Source organism: Coenobita brevimanus, chromosome 21 (assembly GCF_032717465.1).
Source record: "Coenobita brevimanus isolate Jiangsu-jjx chromosome 21, ASM3271746v2, whole genome shotgun sequence".
NCBI lineage: Eukaryota > Metazoa > Arthropoda > Malacostraca > Decapoda > Coenobitidae > Coenobita > Coenobita brevimanus.
In genome coordinates this window covers 32,691,496-32,711,495 of record NC_136974.1, presented here as the reverse complement: position 1 = coordinate 32,711,495, position 20,000 = coordinate 32,691,496, and the positions used below count along the sequence as shown (strand labels likewise).

Sequence of the window (20,000 nt, the reverse complement as noted above, 5' to 3'; positions counted from 1 at the left end):
CCGTGGAGTTTGTTAGCCTGCAACCCCGGGAGACGTGCCTGGAATTTGTGGGGCATTGGGGGGCATCTTAACACCTCTTCTTTTGGTATTTAGGGGCATCGGGGGCCTCTTAATACCTCTTCCTTAGCGATTTATTTCCCCTAGATACGTGCCTAGTGTTTGGGGGCGTCGGGGGGCATCTTAACTCCTCTCCCTCAGGGATTTGTTTCCTTCTATTACACCTTGGCTTTTCTCTTTACATTGTAGGCATTGTGGGAGTTTTAACACTTCGTTCTTAGCGATTTATTTCGTCGTAATTTAAATTCAGTTTTAGTACGTAGTGTTAAAAGTAGTTTGGTGTTGACTTAAGGGATCCCGGAAGAAAATTCAAGAAAATGGGAGTGGTTAGGAGGAAGGTGGGCGGGGCAAACCTGTGACGTCATGACCTTGTGACGTCATTACACTTAACCCCCCCCCCAGGAAGCAAATACCCGCGGACGCATCGTTTTATGTAGCGTGTGTTTATGTGTTTTGCATCGTAATCTGCGGTTTTTTGAGACTATCTTTAGGCAATTGGCGAGCAGGAGGAAAGGTAGATGAAAAAGGAAAGGCGGGCGATGGATAATATTGAGTGAACGAAGCATGGGAAGAAAGATGGGCCTTCGTTTTCATCACAGACGTTGTGTTACAGTTTTGTGTTGTACTTCGTATTTCGCGGTTTTCTGAGGGCTTCTTGAGGCAAATGGCGATCAGAATAGAAGGTAAGGGAAGATGAGAGACTCGAGAGTAGCGGTGGGTGATTGTGATGAGTGATGATGATTGATTTACTCAAGAATGGAAGATTTTTTTGTTTGTTTGTGAGGGTGGGGTTGTGTATGGGTGTTTATTTTATTCTCGTAGGTTAAGCAAGCTCCCTAGCACCTTTTCCATAGTGATTTATTTTTGCATATGGCTGGTTAATATACTTTTGGGCGTTATATGTGCGCAATGTGACGATATTTGAAAGATTTGTAATGCACAGGCGAGGACAGTAAGGTGTAATTAGCAAAATAAATGGCTTAGGAAAAGGTGTTAGGGAGCTCCCTTACCCAACGGGAATACGAACCATTATCAGTCGCTCACTCGCCTTTGATGTGCAATATCAGTGACCTTTCTGGTTCGATAGACATGAAGACGATATTAAAACGAGGTAATTGCCAGTAACTCACACACACACACACACACACACACACACACACACACACACACACACACACACACACCTGCTCATACTTCCTTATCACACGGAACCATTAATCATAGTATATTATCATGTGCCGTTCTTTAGATAAACACCTTTACATTGGCCACACAGTATTAATATATCTGAGGGAATACTTCATACGTGTAGTCTGTGTATAGCCTGATGCCTTAATTTCTGGAAGGGCTGGTCACAAAGTTGCCTCCGTGTCAACCTGTCCCCCACCATCATACTGTCCTGCTTCCAGCTCATATCTCACTAAATTCAAATATATCACCTCCCCGTGCATACTAATATCTTTTGTGGACACTTTACGTTTGATGTTATAGCCTACTACAAGCGTATATCCGTGAGACAGTTTGATTTATATTACCTGTTAACCTTATTTTTATCTTCATCATCATCAACAACTTTCACACTGACCTTACTTTTTCTTTAATAATACCCCATTTTTCACTCACTTCATAGCTTTTAATTGAACACTTGTACTTTTTATCACTTTTTTTTTCAAGCATTTTTCATCAGTCCCTCACCATTTCCTCACCTTTTTGTGCATGTTAAAATTTCCCTAAGTCTGTTTTGGGTATAGTGAAGGTTAGTAAACGTATCCCCGTGACACAGTTTGCGCTATATTGCCTATTAACCCGACCCCCGCTTGCCAACACCTTAATGAGCCCACACCTGCACTTAATGACTCGCTGCGCTCACCTTAGTCACCTCATTTCATTCACCTGCTCACCTGATTTCACTTACCTACTCACCTCATTTCACCCACCTACTCACCTCATATCGCTCACCTTACTTTATTTCTTATTCGCCTGTTCATCTTACTCACCTCATTTCACTCACCTACTCACCTCATTTCACCCCCCTAATGTCACTCACCGTACTCACCTGTTTGTATACTCACGTCATTCCTTCTTCACCTGTTAATCTTACTTTCCTCATTATATTCGCTTCTCTCCTTACTTAGCTCATTATACTCACTTCCTTACCTCATTATACTCATTATGCTCACTTCCCTCCCTACTCACCTTATACTTACATATCCTCAACCCTTTCACGGTCGCTACAGCTCTCTTAATTTTCAAAACCATTCAACGGCAGACGCTATTAGTCTCTCTCTCTCTCTCTCTCTCTCTCTCTCTCTCTCTCTCTCTCTCTCTCACACACACACACACACACACACACACAGTAGCACCAGAATCATGAAAAAAGAAAAATTCACAAAATTTATATAAAGTTTTGAGTTACCTTTTTTTACGTTTATATTGACGCCCTTTTGAGTCATTGCCCTCTATTCCCTAGCACCTCTTCAATAGCGATTTATTTTGAATGTGACAGGTTAATAATTATCCTTTTGTGTGTTATTGATGCAGGGTGTGGCGATATTAGAAGTCATACAGAAGAGGACAGTAAGGTGTCATAAGCCAAATAAATCACTTAGGGAGAGGTGTTAGGGAACTTACTCAACTATTATGTGGGGGCGCGGTAGCGCAGTGGTAGCGCGTCTGACTCGTAATCGGGGGATTGCGAGTTCGAGCCTCGCCCGGGCTGCCGTGCCGGGAGTGGTAGCTCGCTCCTGTAACCCTAGCGGGGCTATATAGTCCAATACAGGGCTTAGCTCGGGGGAACTCCACTTCTCCCATTTCAACTATTATGTACAGTCAAAAAAACACCTACTAGTATCTTCTCAGTTCTGTCTGAAGAAAATTGACAGATGGCGAAATTCAGTGAAAAGCCCTATATCTATCAGTGTGTGTTTCAGATGGTTCGATTTTTCCGCTATGTATTCGGTCATAATTCAAGCGAAAATTTGGATATAAAGGAAATTAATGTTGTGATCTACTGAACTGTCTTGCGAGATTCTTAGAAGTCTCTGGTATGACTGCTTGAAGGACGGGTTTAGCTTCTTATGTTTTATTAGTGATGTTTTATTGTCAGACTCGTTGAAAAGCAGCTTATCATCAACCTTATCATCTTGATCATCATTATCATCATCGTCATCATCATCATCTTCAGTTTCATCTTCGTCTCTATCATCATCCTTATCGTCGTTGTTGTTGTCGTCATTATTATCATTATTATTATTATTGTTGTTGTAGTTGGTAGTGGTGGTGGTGGTTGTGTTGCACTTATTATTGTTATTATTATTAGAAACTAACAGAAAAGACCAACGGAAAGTGGTAGAGAGATTAAAAACGCAAGAGACAGAGACGATCAGAGACGGACAAAATTCTTTCCCTACTTCCGGTAACCAAATACCCACCGTAGAATGGAAAATATACCATAGTTTTAAAATGAAAGTTACCGTAATCCACTGGAGCCTTTATCTATACCGTAACACTGGAGAGAAAGAGAGAGAGAAACAGACAGACAAACAGACACTCACACATTTCCTTTTGAGCTAGAGATATATAGATAGATAGATAGATAAAGTAGATAGAGAGATACTTTACCCTTCATAAGAAAATCACAAGATTTTTTTTTTTTTTTTTTTTTTTGACAACTACGGAAAGAGAGACGAGTCAGAGGTAAAGAGGCAGGGAAAGAGAAAGTAAAAGAGACATAGAGACAGTAAAGAGAAACAGAAAGACAGTAGAGATACAGAGAGACAGTAAAGAGAGACAAGGAATTATAGTATGTAATTATGGACCCAAGAGTAATAACAAGAAGATAAGAAAATACTTTATCTTAAATATGGGGTCAAGAAAAAAGAAGGAAAAATTAAGAAACTATAGTAACGTCTTAGTCTTACTTGGGTCCACCTGAAGGCCTCCTCTGTACCACCTGGCTGACGGTGCCGGTCTTGCATCTGGCACTAGGCACTCGAGGGTCAGGGAAGTGCCAGCCATCACCTCCACCACTGAGCCACTCTCCCACCCGACGATGCTCACACTACTGGGTGCCACTGAGGGGAGAGAAAATGTGAGAATAGAGGTAGAGATAAGCAGAGGGGCAGGGGAAGGGTTAGAGGGAGTGGTAGAGAGAGGATGAGAGACAGGGGATGAGTGAGAGAATGAGAGGAAGGAAAAGAGAGGATGGGTAGAAAGGATATATTTTTCTCTCAGTTTTCGATGTTGATGCTACCAGGACCTTCTAGAGAGAGAGAAAAGAAAAGAAAAGAAAAAGTAGAGAAAGAGGGAGGAAGGAAGGAAATGGTACACAGTCAGATATGTTTCACGTCCCTCCTAACGACGTTGTTTATGCTATCACCAGGAGAGAGAGAGAGAGAGAGAGAGAGAGAGAGAGAGAGAGAGAGAGAGAGAGTGATGATAACCTTCGTGGACAAGTCTGTAAAAAAAGGTTTGTTTAATTGGCAGTTTGGTCAGACATACACACAGACCAGTCCACTTACACGCCCTTATGTATGTACAGTTGTGTGTTTGTGTGTGTGTGTGTGTGTGTGTGTGTGTGTGTGTGTGTGTGTGTGTGTGTGTGGAGGGGAAGGGGTTAAAAACTGACCTCATGAAAACTACCTTGCATACTACATTGTTCATAGCACTGAATTTTACACAGGCCCCAAAGAAACAAAACTTTATCCAGAAATTTTATGAGCCATTATATTGTACTTCAGGGAAAGTTAAATGAACCTGCGTTACTTATTAATACTTCCTTGCTGGCGGTAATTCTGTTAATGATCTTAAAGTCGACTAGTCCAACAGGTGGTTCCAGGTGGCTTAATGATCGTAGCAAAGTTTTATGCCCTGTTTTAACTGCAGTAAGAGGTAGTGCAAGTCAGTTCATTGTTATCTTCCTGTCAGTTCAGTGTTATCTTCCTGTCAGTTCAGTGTTATCTTCCTGTCATTCCAGTGTTATCATCCTGTCGTTTCATTGTTATCTTCCTGTCATTCCAGTGTTATCATCCTGTCGTTTCATTGTTATCTTCCTGTCATTTCAGTGTTATCATCCTATCGTTTCATTGTTTTCTTCCTGTCAGTTCAGTGTTATCTTCCTGTCAGTTCAGTGTTATCTTCCTGTCAGTTCAATGTTATCTTCCTGTCAGTTCAGCATTATCTTCCTGTCATTTCATTGTTATCTTCCTGTCATTCCTGTCTTATATTACTGCTTTTGGTGCCTCTGATCAGCATTTATGTTATCATGTGTAATATCTAGTTACATATGGATAAAGTTATTGTTTGAAGACTAATTTTTCTTTATAATATACAGCACATTAAAGGAGAGAGGGGATGAGTTAAAGAAAGGGCAGCCTGATAACGCTAGACAGGGTGATATTGAGGCGATTAATTGGAAGATCATTAGCGTCACCTTTGCCACGAATAAATTGCCTGAGTGGGGTGTGAAATAGGACGAAAGATATTAGAACAATCAACAAAGTGGAAAAGAGGTACACGTCCATTCACTGTCAATTCAAGCTTTCATAATTCTTCGTTCTCTCAGTGGTCAAATAATCTCCCCCAAAATTTGCCCCCAAATACCCGTGAGATTTAAAAAAAAAAAAAAAAAGTAAAAAAAAAATTGTCGACTGTCCAGATAATACAGGGTGTAGGTATTGTCGTGAGTTTCCATGCATACTTTCTAGATCCATTTTTTTTTTTACTCTCTCAAATTCCATACCTTGCATATTCACACACACACACACACACACACACACACACACGTACGTCTATTATATCTACCTATTTTCATTTTTGTTCTACTCTTTGTTCTGCTCCTAAACTCACTAACACCATTTCACATAGTCAAATAGACATGGATGAACGGGAGAAAGTGTAGAAAATTAATGTTTTTACTATACCCTTCGATGCTGATGCTGCTAAATGTCATATGGATAGATACATAGAGAGAGAGAGAGAGAGAGAGAGAGAAGGGAGGGGTTATAAAGAGGAGAGGATGTCAGAGGGAAGGGGAAGAGGCAGGGAAAGTGTGTCAGAGAGAGGGAGAATGAAAGAGACATGGGAGGAAAGAGTGTGGGACAAGGAGAGGGAGAGACTAAAGGAGGAAGGGAGAAAGTGAAAACAGGGAGAGATGAAGCAGGGAGAGGGAGAGAAGGAAAGTATTATAGTCAAGGAACGGGGGGCAAATCGGTGGCTCAGTCGGTTCGTTTTGGCCTTACATTCGGAGGACGCTCTGAGTGGTGGGTTCGAGCACCACTGACTGCCTGTGGGGTGGACGCTCACAAAAGTCAAATAACCAAATCTACTCCAAATCACTGTTTCATCTGTCTTCTATTTCACCGTCTTTGCCTTGTATCTGTCCTGCCCCCCTCCAAACCCCCCTACTACACTACACTTTACATGAAACAAAATGAGAGAGAATGTCAGGATATGAAGTGGGAAGAAGGGAGGATGGGAGAAAGAGATAGGGTAGGGGTGAGAGGGAGGGAGACGTAGGGAAGAATAAGGGGAGGAAGAGAGAGAGAGAGCGAGCAGAAAATGGGTTGAGAGAAGTGCCGGATTAAACAGACAGTGCCATATTTTTCTTTCCTTACGATCCTGATACGGGGAGCCAATATGAGAGAGAGAGAGAGACAGAGAGAGAGAGGAAAAGTAATGTGAGAAAAAGTGTGATGATGAATAGATAAAAATGGGGTTGTTGAGGGAGAGAGAGACAGACAGACAGAGAGAGAGAGAGAGAGAGAAAGGAAAAGTAATGTGTGAGAGAAAGTGTGATGATTAATAGATAAAAATGGCGTCCTTGAAAGAGAGAGAGAGAGAGAGAGAGAGAGAGAGAGAGAGATGGAATGGAGGAGGAAGAAAAGGAAATAACACAGTTGCATTGCAGAAAAGATTGGACACAAGATCAGGAAATAAATTAGGAAGGGGGGCCAGGCTAAATAGGATAAGAGTGAGAGAGAGAGAGAGAGAGAGAGAGAGAGAGAGACGTATAGATCCATTTAAATATGCACCGCACAAAAAAGGAAACACACACACACACACACACACACACACACACACACACACACACACACACACACACACACACACACACACACACACACACACACACACACACACACACACACACAGGATAAATATAGCCACTGATTTAAGCTCCCTAATAATACCCGCAGGCGATAATCCGTGAATTATTAAAAGCCGAAGTAAAAGCGGATAATGGTAAATGATAATCGGGAAATATATAATAAAGAGGATGCTTGATTGCCTTCTGATAATGGATTAGAAGATAATGGGGGTTGTAATTTATTTTTCTGTATCCATTTCATTTATTCCTACACGCATACTCACCTGCACCCAGCTAATTCACCTGCAAACATTCACTCACCCATACCCACCTGCACCCACCTAATTCACCTGTACACCCACCTGCACTCATCCCTGCACCCTTCCTCCCACCTATTCTTAATGCAAAAAGAAAGAACCTAAGGCTGATAGGCAACAATATATTTCCTCCCCAATAAAAAAGTATATTATTTATTCCTGTCTAAAACCAGAGAAATTGAAGCTTCACTTAAAGCGCTGGAATGTGCGTTTGATTTTAACCCATTACCTACGATGATTTATTTATTTGCTTATTATTATTATTATTATTATTATTATTATTATTATTATTATTATATTTCATTTACCATCATTATTTTATTTTATATTTCTTTGCCACATCCAGACGATTTTGGAGGGATGGCCATTTGTATTACGAGGGTCAGAAACCGTCCCCACAAACCCCTTTTCAATCCAAGTTCTTTCCCTTAGCACAGTAAAGTCTGCAATATGTAACAAAAAAAAATAAATAAAGACCAAGGAAAAACGGTGTGGAGTGAAGATGTTGGCACCACTGTATCATCAAGTAAAATAAAATAAAATTAAGAATATGGTGTTGGGATAAATGTGTTGGCACTGCATCAAGTAAAAAAAGATAAAGAAAATATGGTGTCGGAATAAAGGTGTTGGCACAGTATTGTCCTTGTGAATTACGATATTGGCGTTACGGGAAAAGACTTTGGCGCTTGAAATTATACACATTGGCTGTGGTTGGCGCGTGACAGGTGACGGGGAACTTAATTAGTAAAGGTGACGAATGGGGCGGAGTCACGCAGCGCCCGAGCTCCCTGTGGCTGGTATTCTTGTCGTTGAGGCGGCACCCTAACACCTCCTCCTCAGTGATCTATTTTTTTGACATGGATGGGGTAGTTTTCATTAACCTGCTCAGTACGAAAAGTCACTATTAATTTTGACTTATTTATGTGCTGCTTGCAAGAAGATGATGGAGGATGAGCAGAAAACGAAGAATAAGACGAAGAAAAAAAAAAAGAATAGAAGGCTGTCTTGTGAGTGAAAGATTTAACAGCCTCTAGGACCACGCCGAGTATTCAAAATGGCGAAAATGTCCGTCTGTCTTGTTACTGGTGTCGGAGTGTAGCCGTTCGTGCCGGTAATACGTAAATCCGTGGCGACGTGACCGGCCTGGCTCCCGGAAGGCCGGCATCTCCACCCTGGATTAGCGCACTTTATGGGGCCCACCGCTGACTGAATTTACGCCCCTGTAGTTGATAGGCACTGACCCTTCCCTTCATCCTCTTCCCCTCATCCTCTTCCCCATTCCCCTCACCCTCTTCCCCATTCCCCTCATCCTCTTCCCCTCCTCTCATTCTCTTCCCCCTGTCTTTCATTCTCTTCTCCCCCATCCTGTCTCCCCTTTCCCTCATTCTGTTCCCCTGTCCATTTATACTCTTCCTTCTCTCCTTCATTCTTTTCTTTCTCCTTCATCCACATCTCCATTCTCACCCCCTCTACTTCATTCTTACCCCCTCTCCATCTTTCTCACCCCATCCACTTCATTCTCATCCCCTCCACCTCATTCTCACCCCCAACACTTCATTCCCACCCCCTCCCCTTCATTCTCACCCCCTTCATTCCATTCTCACCCCCTCCCCTTCATTCCCATCCCCTCCACTTCATTCCCACCCCCTCCCTTTCCTCCCCACCCACCTCCCTTCTCCCAGATGGCCTCGGCAAGCTACATACGTCATCCAGGGTGTATTACTCAGGTCAGCACTAGCTATTTCCCTGTCAGTAAATCCTTCCTGGGGATTACACTCCTAGGAAATATTAACAACTCTTCCTAGTCTCCTATTTACCTGTGCATTTGAGGGTAGGTGACCGGCCTGCGTCTCTTGTGGCATTACTAGATCGAAAAACTTGATAATAATGTGTCCTAGTTATTTTTTTTTTCCTTTTGCACCTTTTTTTCGAAGTTTAATGGAAGAAGAGGATAATACTGTGCCTCTGTATTCTTCCCGCGGCACTTCTTCGTGACTAGTATCAAATTATAATGCTGATCTACTGTTTGCAGTTTTAGGTCAAGTTAGAGTGAAGAGAGTAATAGTAAGTAGATTGTCAGAGAGAGAGAGAGAGAGAGAGAGAGAGAGAGAACATCCACTTTACCCCTCCTTCCCCTCATCCTCGATCTCCCTCTCCTCCCCCACCTCGAATAAAAATTTTGTGCCCCTCTCATGAACTTTACGGCGGGCATACGTGAACCGGGACGCGATACCGTGGCTCCCGCTTTACAGGCCCGGCATGTCACTCCATCGGCCACACTTACGCGGGAGAAGCCAAGCCGTAAAAGCCGAGAGGAGGGTGATATTAGCCCCTTCCGTACGAGGAGGTCGGGGGGTATTTAAAGTATTATGGAGGTGGGAAGGGTAAATGAAGGGGGACATAGAGGTCATCGTTATTATTATTATTATTATTATTATTACTGCTATTATTATTAGTATTAGTATTATGATGATAATTATTATTCGTACGGTAGTAACAGCAGTAGCAGTAGCAGCAGTAGTAGTAGTAGTAGTAGTAGTATGCCCATCATCATCATCATCATCATCATTATTATTATCAGCATCGTCGTCATTATTATTATTATTATTATTATTATTATTGGACATTATACCTAACACCTTTATTAGGGGGGTTTAAGGCAGTAAAGTTGTCCTGTGGTAGTAAAAAGAAATAAAATCGAGTGTAAAAAGAGGACGTCGAAGGTAATGGGTTACAAGCGATTGTTTCAGATTCCTTTACTTTGAGAGGGGGTCATCTTTTGCCGGCAGTAATAAAGTAGGAAGCAATAAGGTAAAAATAGTAAAGTAAGAGTAATAACGTAAAAATAACGAAGTAATGAAGTAAAATATAAAAGTAATAAAGTAGTAATAAAGTAGGTGTGAAGGTAATAACGTTAAAATAATAAAGTAAAAGCAAGAAAAAAGATAATAAAGTATAATAAATAATAAAGAAAAAATAATGAAGTGGAGTAAAAGTAGTAAAGAAAATGATAAAATATAATAAAAATAGTAAAGTAAAAGTAACGAAGTAAAAATTAAGTAAATATTATAAAGTAATGAACTAAATAAAGTGTGTTGTGGGTACGGCTCAGTCTGTGTCATCAGTGCCTATCCTAGATCTTTTATTTTTCCTATACCCACTGCCACCCCTACGCCCACACCAGCAGACTGAGCCGTCCCAGGAACACACAAGGTACTGCCAGGTGGGTTTTTAGCAGAGAAAGAGAGAGAGAGTTACTAAGAGGCTTTTAAAAATTGGTCTTTCTTTATTTTCTTGTTGTTTTTCAGTCTTATATGTTCTTGATGGCTTCTTATTTATTTATCTGTCTGTCTGTCTGTCTGTCTGTCTGCTTGTCCATCTGTCTATATCCATAACTATCTATTTATCTATCTGTCTATCTGTTTCTCAAGTTACCTGTCTTTTCCCATCCTTTACTACTCTTACTACTTTCCTTCTCTCACCTGTCTTCCCTCTCACCTTTAATTTTCCCTCCCTTGCCAGGTTGCCTCTACATTCACCCATTTTTTTCCTTCCCAATTTCCTTCATCCTTATTCTTTCTCCCTTCACAGTTTTCCTCTTCGTTTTTCTCCCTCTCACGTTCATTTTCCCTCCCTTGCCAGGTTGCCTCTTCATTCACCTATTTTTTCCTTCCCAATTTCCTTCATCCTTGTTTTTTCTCCCCACACATTTTTTCCTCTTCTCTTTTCTCTCTTTCCTCTTTTCTCCCACTCGTCTTTTCTCCCCCTCCTCTCCTCTTCCTTTCCTCACTGATCATTGTTTAACTTTTCTCATTTTTACCTCTTATTTTTTCTACCTTTCACCTGTTTTTCCCTCCTTTCTCATTTTTTCCCTCCCCTCTCCTTTTTTCCCTCCCCCACCTTCATTACCTCCCCTCTGAGATTTTTCTTCCCTCCCCTACCCTATTCTCTCCCTCTCGTCATTTTTCCCTCCTCCTACTGTATTTTTTCCTCTCCTCCTCTATTATTGTTTACCTCCTCTTGTCTTTTTTCCTCCCGAGATCACTCTTTCCCTCCCCTCACCTTCTCTACTTCTACCTCCCCTAATCTTCTTTACCCCTGCCTCCGCTCACCTTCTCTTCTTCTACCTCCCCTCACCTTCTCTACCCCTGCCTCCGCTCACCTTCTCTACTTCTACCTCCCCTCACCTTCTCTACCCTTCCGCCGCTCACCTTCTCTACTTCTACCTCTCATCATCTTCTCTACCCCTGCCTCCGCTCACCTTCTCTTCTTCTACCTCCCCTCACCTTCTCTACCCCTGCCTCCGCTCACCTTCTCTACCCCTGCCTCCCCTCACCTTCTCTACCCCTTCCTCCCCTCACCTCCTCTACTTCTACCTCTCCGTACCTTCTCTGCCACTTCCTTCACCGTCTCTGCCACTTCCTCCCATCACCTTCTCTAAGTCTCCCTTCCCTCACCTTTTCCACCTCTTCCTCCCCTCAAAGATTTTTCTCTCCTAATTTATATATATATATATATATATATATATATATATATATATATATATATATATATATATATATATATATATATATATATATATATATATATATATATATATATAAAAGCCCACACTGTATTTTCCCGTCCTTTCCCTGTCTTTTCAGTATCTCGTGTTATCTCTTATCATTTGCCTCCTTCCATCTTTTTTCCTTCCTGTCATCAGTTTCTCTCTCTCTCTCTCTCTCTCTCTCTCCCTTGATCTTAGAACCTCCCATGCCGGATATTTTAATCCCATTTAATCTAAGAGTTTTTTCTGAACCGAATGAGGTCATTTTAGGGTAATCGAGGGAGAAGAAGAGAGAGAGAGAGAGGATAAAAAATAGGTAACATCGTAGCAAAGATTAATTATGAGGAAAATTGTCATAGCAAAAAATAATAAGGATGATGATGATGATAATAATGATGATGATGATAATAATGATGATGATGATGATGATAATGTGTAAAGGGACGTCGTTGTTCTGAAGAGGTTAAAAGCCATCTGGATACCCTTGGGCGACCGAGGCGACGGGAAGAGAGAAAAAAAAAAATGAAAAACTTATGCAAAAGGATAATTTCTTTAGAAGTTGAGATGAGGGGAGGGGAAAGGAGAGAGGAAGGGGAAGGAGGAGAGGGAAGAGAGGGGAAAGGAGAGAGGAAGGGGAAAGAGAAGAGGGAGGGGAGAAGGTGAAGGGGGACAGAGGGAATATGGGGAGAGAAGGAGAGTAAAGGAAAGGAAGGAAAGGGGGGAAAGAATGATGGGTAGAAGGGAAGGAGGGAGAGGGGAGAGGAGTGAAGGGGAAGGAGGGAAAGGGAGGAAAAATGAAGGAAAGGTGGAGAGGGAAGGAGAATGAAGAGGGAGATGGGAGGAAGAGGGAGAAGTAAGAAGGAGGGAGGAGGGGATATAAGATCAGAATTTCTCGGCCCAAACTTTTACCCACGTTCTTGTGCCCCCTCTTTCCTCTCCCCTCTCCTCCCTCTCTGACCTCTCCTCCCTGACCCCTTCACCTCTTCTCATCCTTTCCCCTCTCTTCTCCCCAGTTTCTTTTCTTTTCCTCTACATTCCATTCTTTTCCATTCCTTCTCCTCCTTTCTTTTCCACCCTCTCTCCGACTCCCTTCCCTTCCCTTCCCTTTTCTTTGTCGACATCTTCATCTCATTCCTCTTCTCCTTTCACTTGTGTTCCCATTCTTTCTTCTTTCACTTTCTCCTCTCTCATGTTTCTTCATCTCTCTCTTTTCCCTCCTTCCAATCTCTGCTTCTTCCCTCCTTACCTCCCTCCCATCGTCTCTCCATTCCTCCTTCCCATCGTCTATCCATTCCTCCTTCCAATCCTTCCTTCATCTCCCTCTCTTCCTCAGTCCCTCCCACCATCCTCTCTTTCCAAACCTCCACTCACTTCTTTACCCCTCCCCCATCTCCCCCCCTTTATCTCTCTCCCTCCCTCACCCCTCCACCCTCTCCCCCATCTCCCCTCACCCTTCCACCCTCCCTCATCTCCCCCTCCCCATCTCCTCTACCTTTTTCCGGTCTTAATTTGCATACGAGGTGGCGGACAAAGACAACTGGGTGACATTTTGAATACATTACTCCACTCCCCTCCCTCTGATACCTCAAACCCTATTCACAAACATTCCTAGGCTTCAGTTGCTCATGAAATAGACTGCCCAGTGCTTTTAATCTCAACGTGGAGCTAAAAAAGGTTGATTAATCCAGGTACTGAGCACTGAGCAGGCAAACTAATATTACAGGGAAAATAAAGGACGATGGGAAACTTTTGATAATTTGTGTGGAAATATCTTGTTAAATTATGGCTGAGACTCTTTATAAATATTGTCCTTAGTTTTGCATACTTGTGGGCTTGTTTCTTTAGCTGAGAGAGAGAGAGAGAGAAGAGGGGTTAACTTCTTCACATAAAAGGAAATAGGAAGTGACTCCTTCATTATATAGAATTAAATATGCATTGCTGTTCCACCCTGTTGAAAAGAGTCTGCATTTTGACAGCCTCATTAATGCCAAAACTAACTCAAATTTGAAAAAAAAAAAATAAGTTTGGACGGAGGGGGGGGGGCGTTTTCGTCTGCCAGTTTTAGATGTTTCACTGAGAGGCTAATTATGAAACTTTTTTTTTTTTTTTTTCGAAAGTGACGGTGGGAAACGTTTTATTTTTTTCAACGAAAGAGAGAGAGAGAGAGAATTGTCAAGCGTTTTTTCCTGAGTAATTAATTCTCTCTCTCTCTCTCTCTCTCTCTCTCTCTCTCTCTCTCTCTCAAGCTAATTATAATCAAACGTTTTATCGCGAATGTAACCTTATGAAACATTTTATTTATTTTTTTTACAAGACTCTAATTGTCAAACATTTTTCACGAATAATTAATATATATTTTTTCTCACTCGACAGACAAAATCATAATCTAACGTTGTTTTCATTATCCGAGAGAGAAATTAACAAACGTTTTTTTTCCTAGTTATCAAACGTTATTTTCCTAGAGGGGTAATTATCACACGCTTTTTTCCCAGAGTTAATTATCAAACGTTTTTTCCTGAATTACTTATCAAACGTTTTTTCCTGTAGTTAATTACCGGTATCAAACTTTTTTTTCCCTAGAGAGTTAATTATCAAACGTTTTTTCTTAGAGTTAATTATCAAACGTTTTTTCCTGAGTTAATTATCAAACGTTTTTTCCTGTAGTTAATTATCACACATTTTTCCCTAGAGAGTTAATCATCAAACGTTTTTTCCTAGAGTTAATCATCAAACTTTTTTCCTAGAGTTAATTATCAAACCTTTTTTCCTAGAGAGTTAATTATTAAACGTTTCTTTTCCTGGATTGAGTTGTGAATTTCACTTTTTATTAACCCAAGAAATACAGTTATTATCAAACGTTTATTCCTGAAAACATATTATTATCAGATTTTTTTTTCATTATAGGAAAGATATTATCAAAAGTTTTATCATGATCCGGGAGACCAATTATTATCATGTGTGTGTGTGTGTGTGTGTGTGTGTGTGTTGTGTGTGTGTGTGTGTGTGTGTGTGTATGTGTGTGTGTGTGTGTGTGTGTGTGTGTGTGTGTGAAGTAATTAATATCAAACTTTTTTTTCCCCGAAACTGATTATCAACCTTTTTTTTTTTTTTTCATTCCGAGAAAGATTAATCAAAATCAGTCATGTATGCTCCCAAGAGAAATTGGTTACTATTACCAAACGTTTTACCCCATCTGAGGAGCTAATTGTTATCAAACGTTTTTCGGAGACTTATTACTAAACTTTATTTTTTTTCTTCACCATCCGAGACCCTATTTATTTATTATCAAACTTTTTCCCAGCGTATTATGAAACTTTTTTTTTTTTTTTTTTTTTTTTTTTTTTTTTTTTTTACCCGGGAGCTTAATGACTATCAGACTTTTTTTTTTCCTGAATGAAGTGCTATCAAACGTCTTTTTTTCTTTTTATTTGACATACTAATTATTATCAAACTTTTTTCCTGGGAGATGTCGTATGAAATTTTTCTTTCCTTTTTTTCCACATTAATTTTTGTGAGTGAAAAAATTAATGTATAAAGCATGGAATCTTTTTTTATCAAGACATTTTTCCTCATTAATTTTGCAAGTGAAGAATCATAATATAAAGCAGGTGACTTTTTTTTTTGTCAAACTTTTTTCCATATTAATTTTGCGAGTGAAAAATTAAAATATAGAGGATGCGAGTTATTTATTTATTTATTTTTCAGTATGATCGATTTACCGTTCTAATGAAACTTTTATAATGACGGTGCAGCCTTCTCGTGGTGGCACTGATATGACTGGGCGGCTCCACTGCCCGGATATACAAACGTCCTATCATTTTCCCTCCCTATCCCCCGAAAGGAAGATGTTGGACTGCAGGAGAAGGGTAATTTCAACCTGCAGTTCGCTGGGTTCTCGTCTAAATGAGCCTAGGGTTACTGCTACTACTACTGCTACTACTATTACTACTACTATTATCACCATTACTACTACTACTACTACTACTACGGTACTATAATCTGACAAATCCCTCACCCCTTCCATTTTAGTTGATGGCCTGAAATAATCACATTAGAGGGTCGATTGGACTAGTAACCAAGGAGACGTATTCCTGTCTCGTAACAAAGGCTCGGTGAATTTTATGCGACATTGTATTTAAGATGAGAGTGGCGCAGTGCTGTCAGGTGAAAACAAACTGACTATAGCAGGTGATATGGGCTATTGAGAGAGAGAGGGGGGGGGGTAATATTCCGTACCTGATATTATTTTCAGATTACGAGCGAAAATAGAGAGAGAGAGAGAGAGAGAGAGAGAGAGAGAGAGAGAGAATATTCCTCACCTGATGTAATATTCAGAATAATTACAAGACTAATTTTATGCATGGTTGTCACTGGTTTTGATGCTGGTGTGTGTTTAGTTCCTTGACTCGTGAAAGGGGAGCCAGGCGAAAAGTATATGTAAACGTGTGTGTGTGTGTGTGTGTGTGTGTGTGTGTGTGTGTGTGTGTGTGTGTGTGTGTGTGTGTGTGTGGTCCACCTAAGTCATAATCCATTTAAATTGAATACCACATTTTTAAAAATCGAAATCCATTAATATGATACTTCCACGTGTCAAAAAACCGAGCCTGTAAAACTATCATCCATCCATCCATCCATTCATCCATCCTTCTATCCATCTATCCTTCCATCCATCCATCCATCTTATACACTTTCTTCCTTCTTTTTACTCCATTCGTTTTAAACTCATCCATCCATTCATCAAACCACTGATCAAACATTCTTCTCTTTTCCATCCGTCCATCCATCCATACATCCGTCCATCCATACATACATCCATCTATCCCCAATACACCTTCCTCTCCTCTCCTTCCTTTTCTTTCCTCTCTTCCTCCCTTGTATCTCTCTGTAACTTCCTATTTATCAGTGAGCCAGTTATGATCGAATGAGTGAATACATCAGTCAGCCTTTGTAACTTATATATAACATTGACAAACCCCGATGCCCATAACTTGCCAGTAATCAGTGAGTAAGTCAACCAGTCATCAAGCAAGCAATTTGTTATCACTCAATCAGTCTATCTATCTGTCTGTCTTTCTATGTCTCTGTCTATCTGTCAGTCAGTTAGTCAGTCAACCGTTCAGTCAATCTCACAGTAACTTACATATAACAGTGACGTTCGCCGATGCCCATATGGGGGGTGATGCCATGGTGGGCCCTACTTGGCACTGGTACTCCCCATCCTCGGTCAGCGTCACCCCCTCAATGACCAGGTGATGCTCGCCAAGGTCAGGGTCGCCGGCGTAGTAGTAGCGAGGGTAGCCGGGGACGTGGCGCTCGAACCCTGAGTAGGAGATGGGGATGGAGAGTTAGTTTGGAGAGTTAGGGTGAAGGGATGGAGAGTCAGTCATGTGGAGAGTTAGTTTGGAGAGTTAGGGTGAAGGAGATGGAGAGGTAGTTTGGAGAGTTAGGGTGAAGGGGATGGAGAGTTTGTGATGTGGAGAGTTAGTTTGGAGAGTTAGGGTGAATGGGATGGAGAGTTAATGATGTGGAGAGTTAAGGGTGAAGGGGATGGAGAGTTAGTGATGTGGAGAGTTAGGGTGAAGGAGATGGAGGTTTTGAGATGTGGAGAGTTAGGGTGAAGGGGATGGAGAGTTATTGATGAGAGTTAAGGGTGAAGGGGATGGAGAGTTAGTGATGTGGAGAGTTAGGGTGAAGGAGATGGAGAGTAAATACTGTGGAGAGTTAGCGTGGAGAGTTAGGGAGGAAAAACTGCAATAGTGTGGAAACTTGAGAAAAGGAAAAATTGTGGAGAGTTGGAAATGTCGAGAATTTCGGACGTGCTGCATGAAACCTGGGGAGGAAAAGGGTATGGAGAGTTAGTGGTATGGAGAGTTAAGGGGGAGAAATAATAATGAAAAAAGAAAAGGGGAGTTAGTGTGAAGAGTTGGATATGTAGGGAGTTGCGGACTTGGTGCCTTAAACCTGAGGGGAAGAAGGTGATTGCGAGTTAGTTTGGAGAGTAGCTGAGAGAGTTTGCTTGGAGAGTTAGGGATGTGGAGAATGAAATTGGGGGAGAGTGAAGATTGTGGAGAATTAATGTGGGAAACTAGTAACAGAAGCTACAACTAAGAGAGAAAATGTTTGATATATTTCAGAAAGTGAGTAAAATAGGGACGAGGAAGCGGTTTAAAGGGAGGAGAGTTGGTGAAGTAGTGTGAGTGAGAGTTAGGGATGTGGAGATCTGCGGACAAGGAGAGTTAGGGACGTGGAGAGGTAATGTGGAAAGTTAGGAGCATGAAGAGTTAGGAACAGTCGAAGTTAAAAGCAGTATAGGGAGCAAAATATCCAGTGTTATTAAAAATGGAATTGATGCATAAATTTTGTGGTTAGGAAACAGGAAGCAGGTCGGTTTATTTATTTATCCGTACCTAAATTAAATCATTTGCCGTCAGCGAGAATAAAATACCCAAGTGTGGCAAAACTGATAAACACTTAGAGAATTAATGAAGCAAAAAGAGAAAACCGAGGAAGAAGCCAAAAGATCTGAGAAGAGAGGAAGGAGAGAGAAAGAGATAAAGAGATTACTGGACTGAGAGGAAGGGAAATGGGTATAAATAATAGACGAATGGATTGCCCCTTTGTGGAGTTTAATCCCCATAATCCCCTCAAGAAAGACTTCAGTCCCCCTAATTTCACTTTTCAGTATATCCATCAGAGCGTAATATGTGTATTTATTTTGATACCTCTTTCTTTATTTACATTATTTACGTCATTTTTTTATTATTTTATTTAGGGCTTTGTTATTGGGTTCATCTCCTTAATTTATCACTAATATATATTTATCACGATATTTATTTCAGTTCTTAAATAAATTCGTCACTGTATTTATATTAATTTATTTGTAACTTTTTTTTTTTGTAGTGGGTTCTTCCCGACTTTGGTTCCTCTTCTTTTCGTTAATCAGTGTTGATGTATTTGTGTGTTTAGTATTATTCCTGGTTTCCATTATTTTGCTTATAATATCATTTTATGGGGATATGCTCAGTTATATTTAGCGAATCATCCTTTGTTTCTTCCTTCCCGATGCATGTTCGATTGTCGGTCCTCCCGGGGGAACTCTGAACAGTTAAATATATCACAGTCTGTTTGTTACTTAATCATAACAAAAGCAACAACAAAACAACAACATTGATAATAATAATAATAATAATAATAATAATAATAATAATAATAATGATGGTGATGATTAATGCTGTAGTAATAATAATAATAATAATAATAATAATAATAATAATTAGTATATAGTAGTAGTAGTAGTAGTAGTAGTAGTAGTAGTGGTAGTAGTAGTAAATAATAATGATACCACTAATAAATAATAACAATAATAATAATAATAATAATAACCTAAAAACACCCCCAAAAAGCCTCAATACCAGCAGCATGACCAGTCCTTCCAAATCCACCGTAAATCCCTTTCCACAACGTCAGAGTCACCAAATTCTTGCACACTAAATCCGCATGTTTTATACCTCTCTTATTCCATTATCGGATCTTGCTTTTTTTTCTGACGGTAATCGCGGGGGGCGCAAAAAGAATCGACAGAGCGTAATAATGTATGCTGAGGCTGTGTGTGTGTGTGTGTGTGTGTGTGTGTGTGTGTGTGTGTGTGTGTGTGTGTGTGTGTGTGTATTAGGGATAAGGGGGGTAGGGAGATGGTGGTGATGATGATGATGATGGTGAGAGAGAGAGAGAGAGAGAGAGGCTTCAGGGAGATAATAAGCTAATCTTATTACTTGTATGATTATTTTCAATGAAATTAGTGTGCTAATGGGGATGAGAGAGAGAGAGAGAGAGAATCAAAATGTTTCCATTTTCGTTGTATTTTCTTTCGATATATATTTTTTTTTAATTATATATTTTCCTTTTAGTTCTGGAGTTCGTCAGCCTCATTTCTAATTTGAGATGCTGATGATGATGATGTCTCTTATCATATTAGCGTGGTATTTTTTCC

At 40.5% G+C, this 20,000-nt stretch overlaps 1 protein-coding gene and 1 non-coding gene across 2 annotated transcripts in view; one reads left to right on the top strand and one right to left on the bottom strand.

Annotated features, from left to right (window-relative positions):
• The window catches only part of LOC145392144 (nephrin-like), a 236,979-nt gene that overhangs the window by 168,804 nt on the left and 48,175 nt on the right, over positions 1 to 20,000 (bottom strand). The window contains exons 3-4 of the mRNA XM_080266596.1: positions 17,151 to 17,330; positions 3,978 to 4,130 (exon numbers count right to left, since the gene is read on the bottom strand). Of these exons, the coding sequence (XP_080122722.1) occupies positions 3,978 to 4,130; positions 17,151 to 17,330 (333 nt within the window). The remainder of the gene's footprint in view (positions 1 to 3,977; positions 4,131 to 17,150; positions 17,331 to 20,000) is intronic.
• TRNAT-CGU (transfer RNA threonine (anticodon CGU)) lies at positions 2,705 to 2,776 on the top strand. The gene has a single exon. It is a non-coding gene; the product is annotated as a tRNA-Thr (tRNA).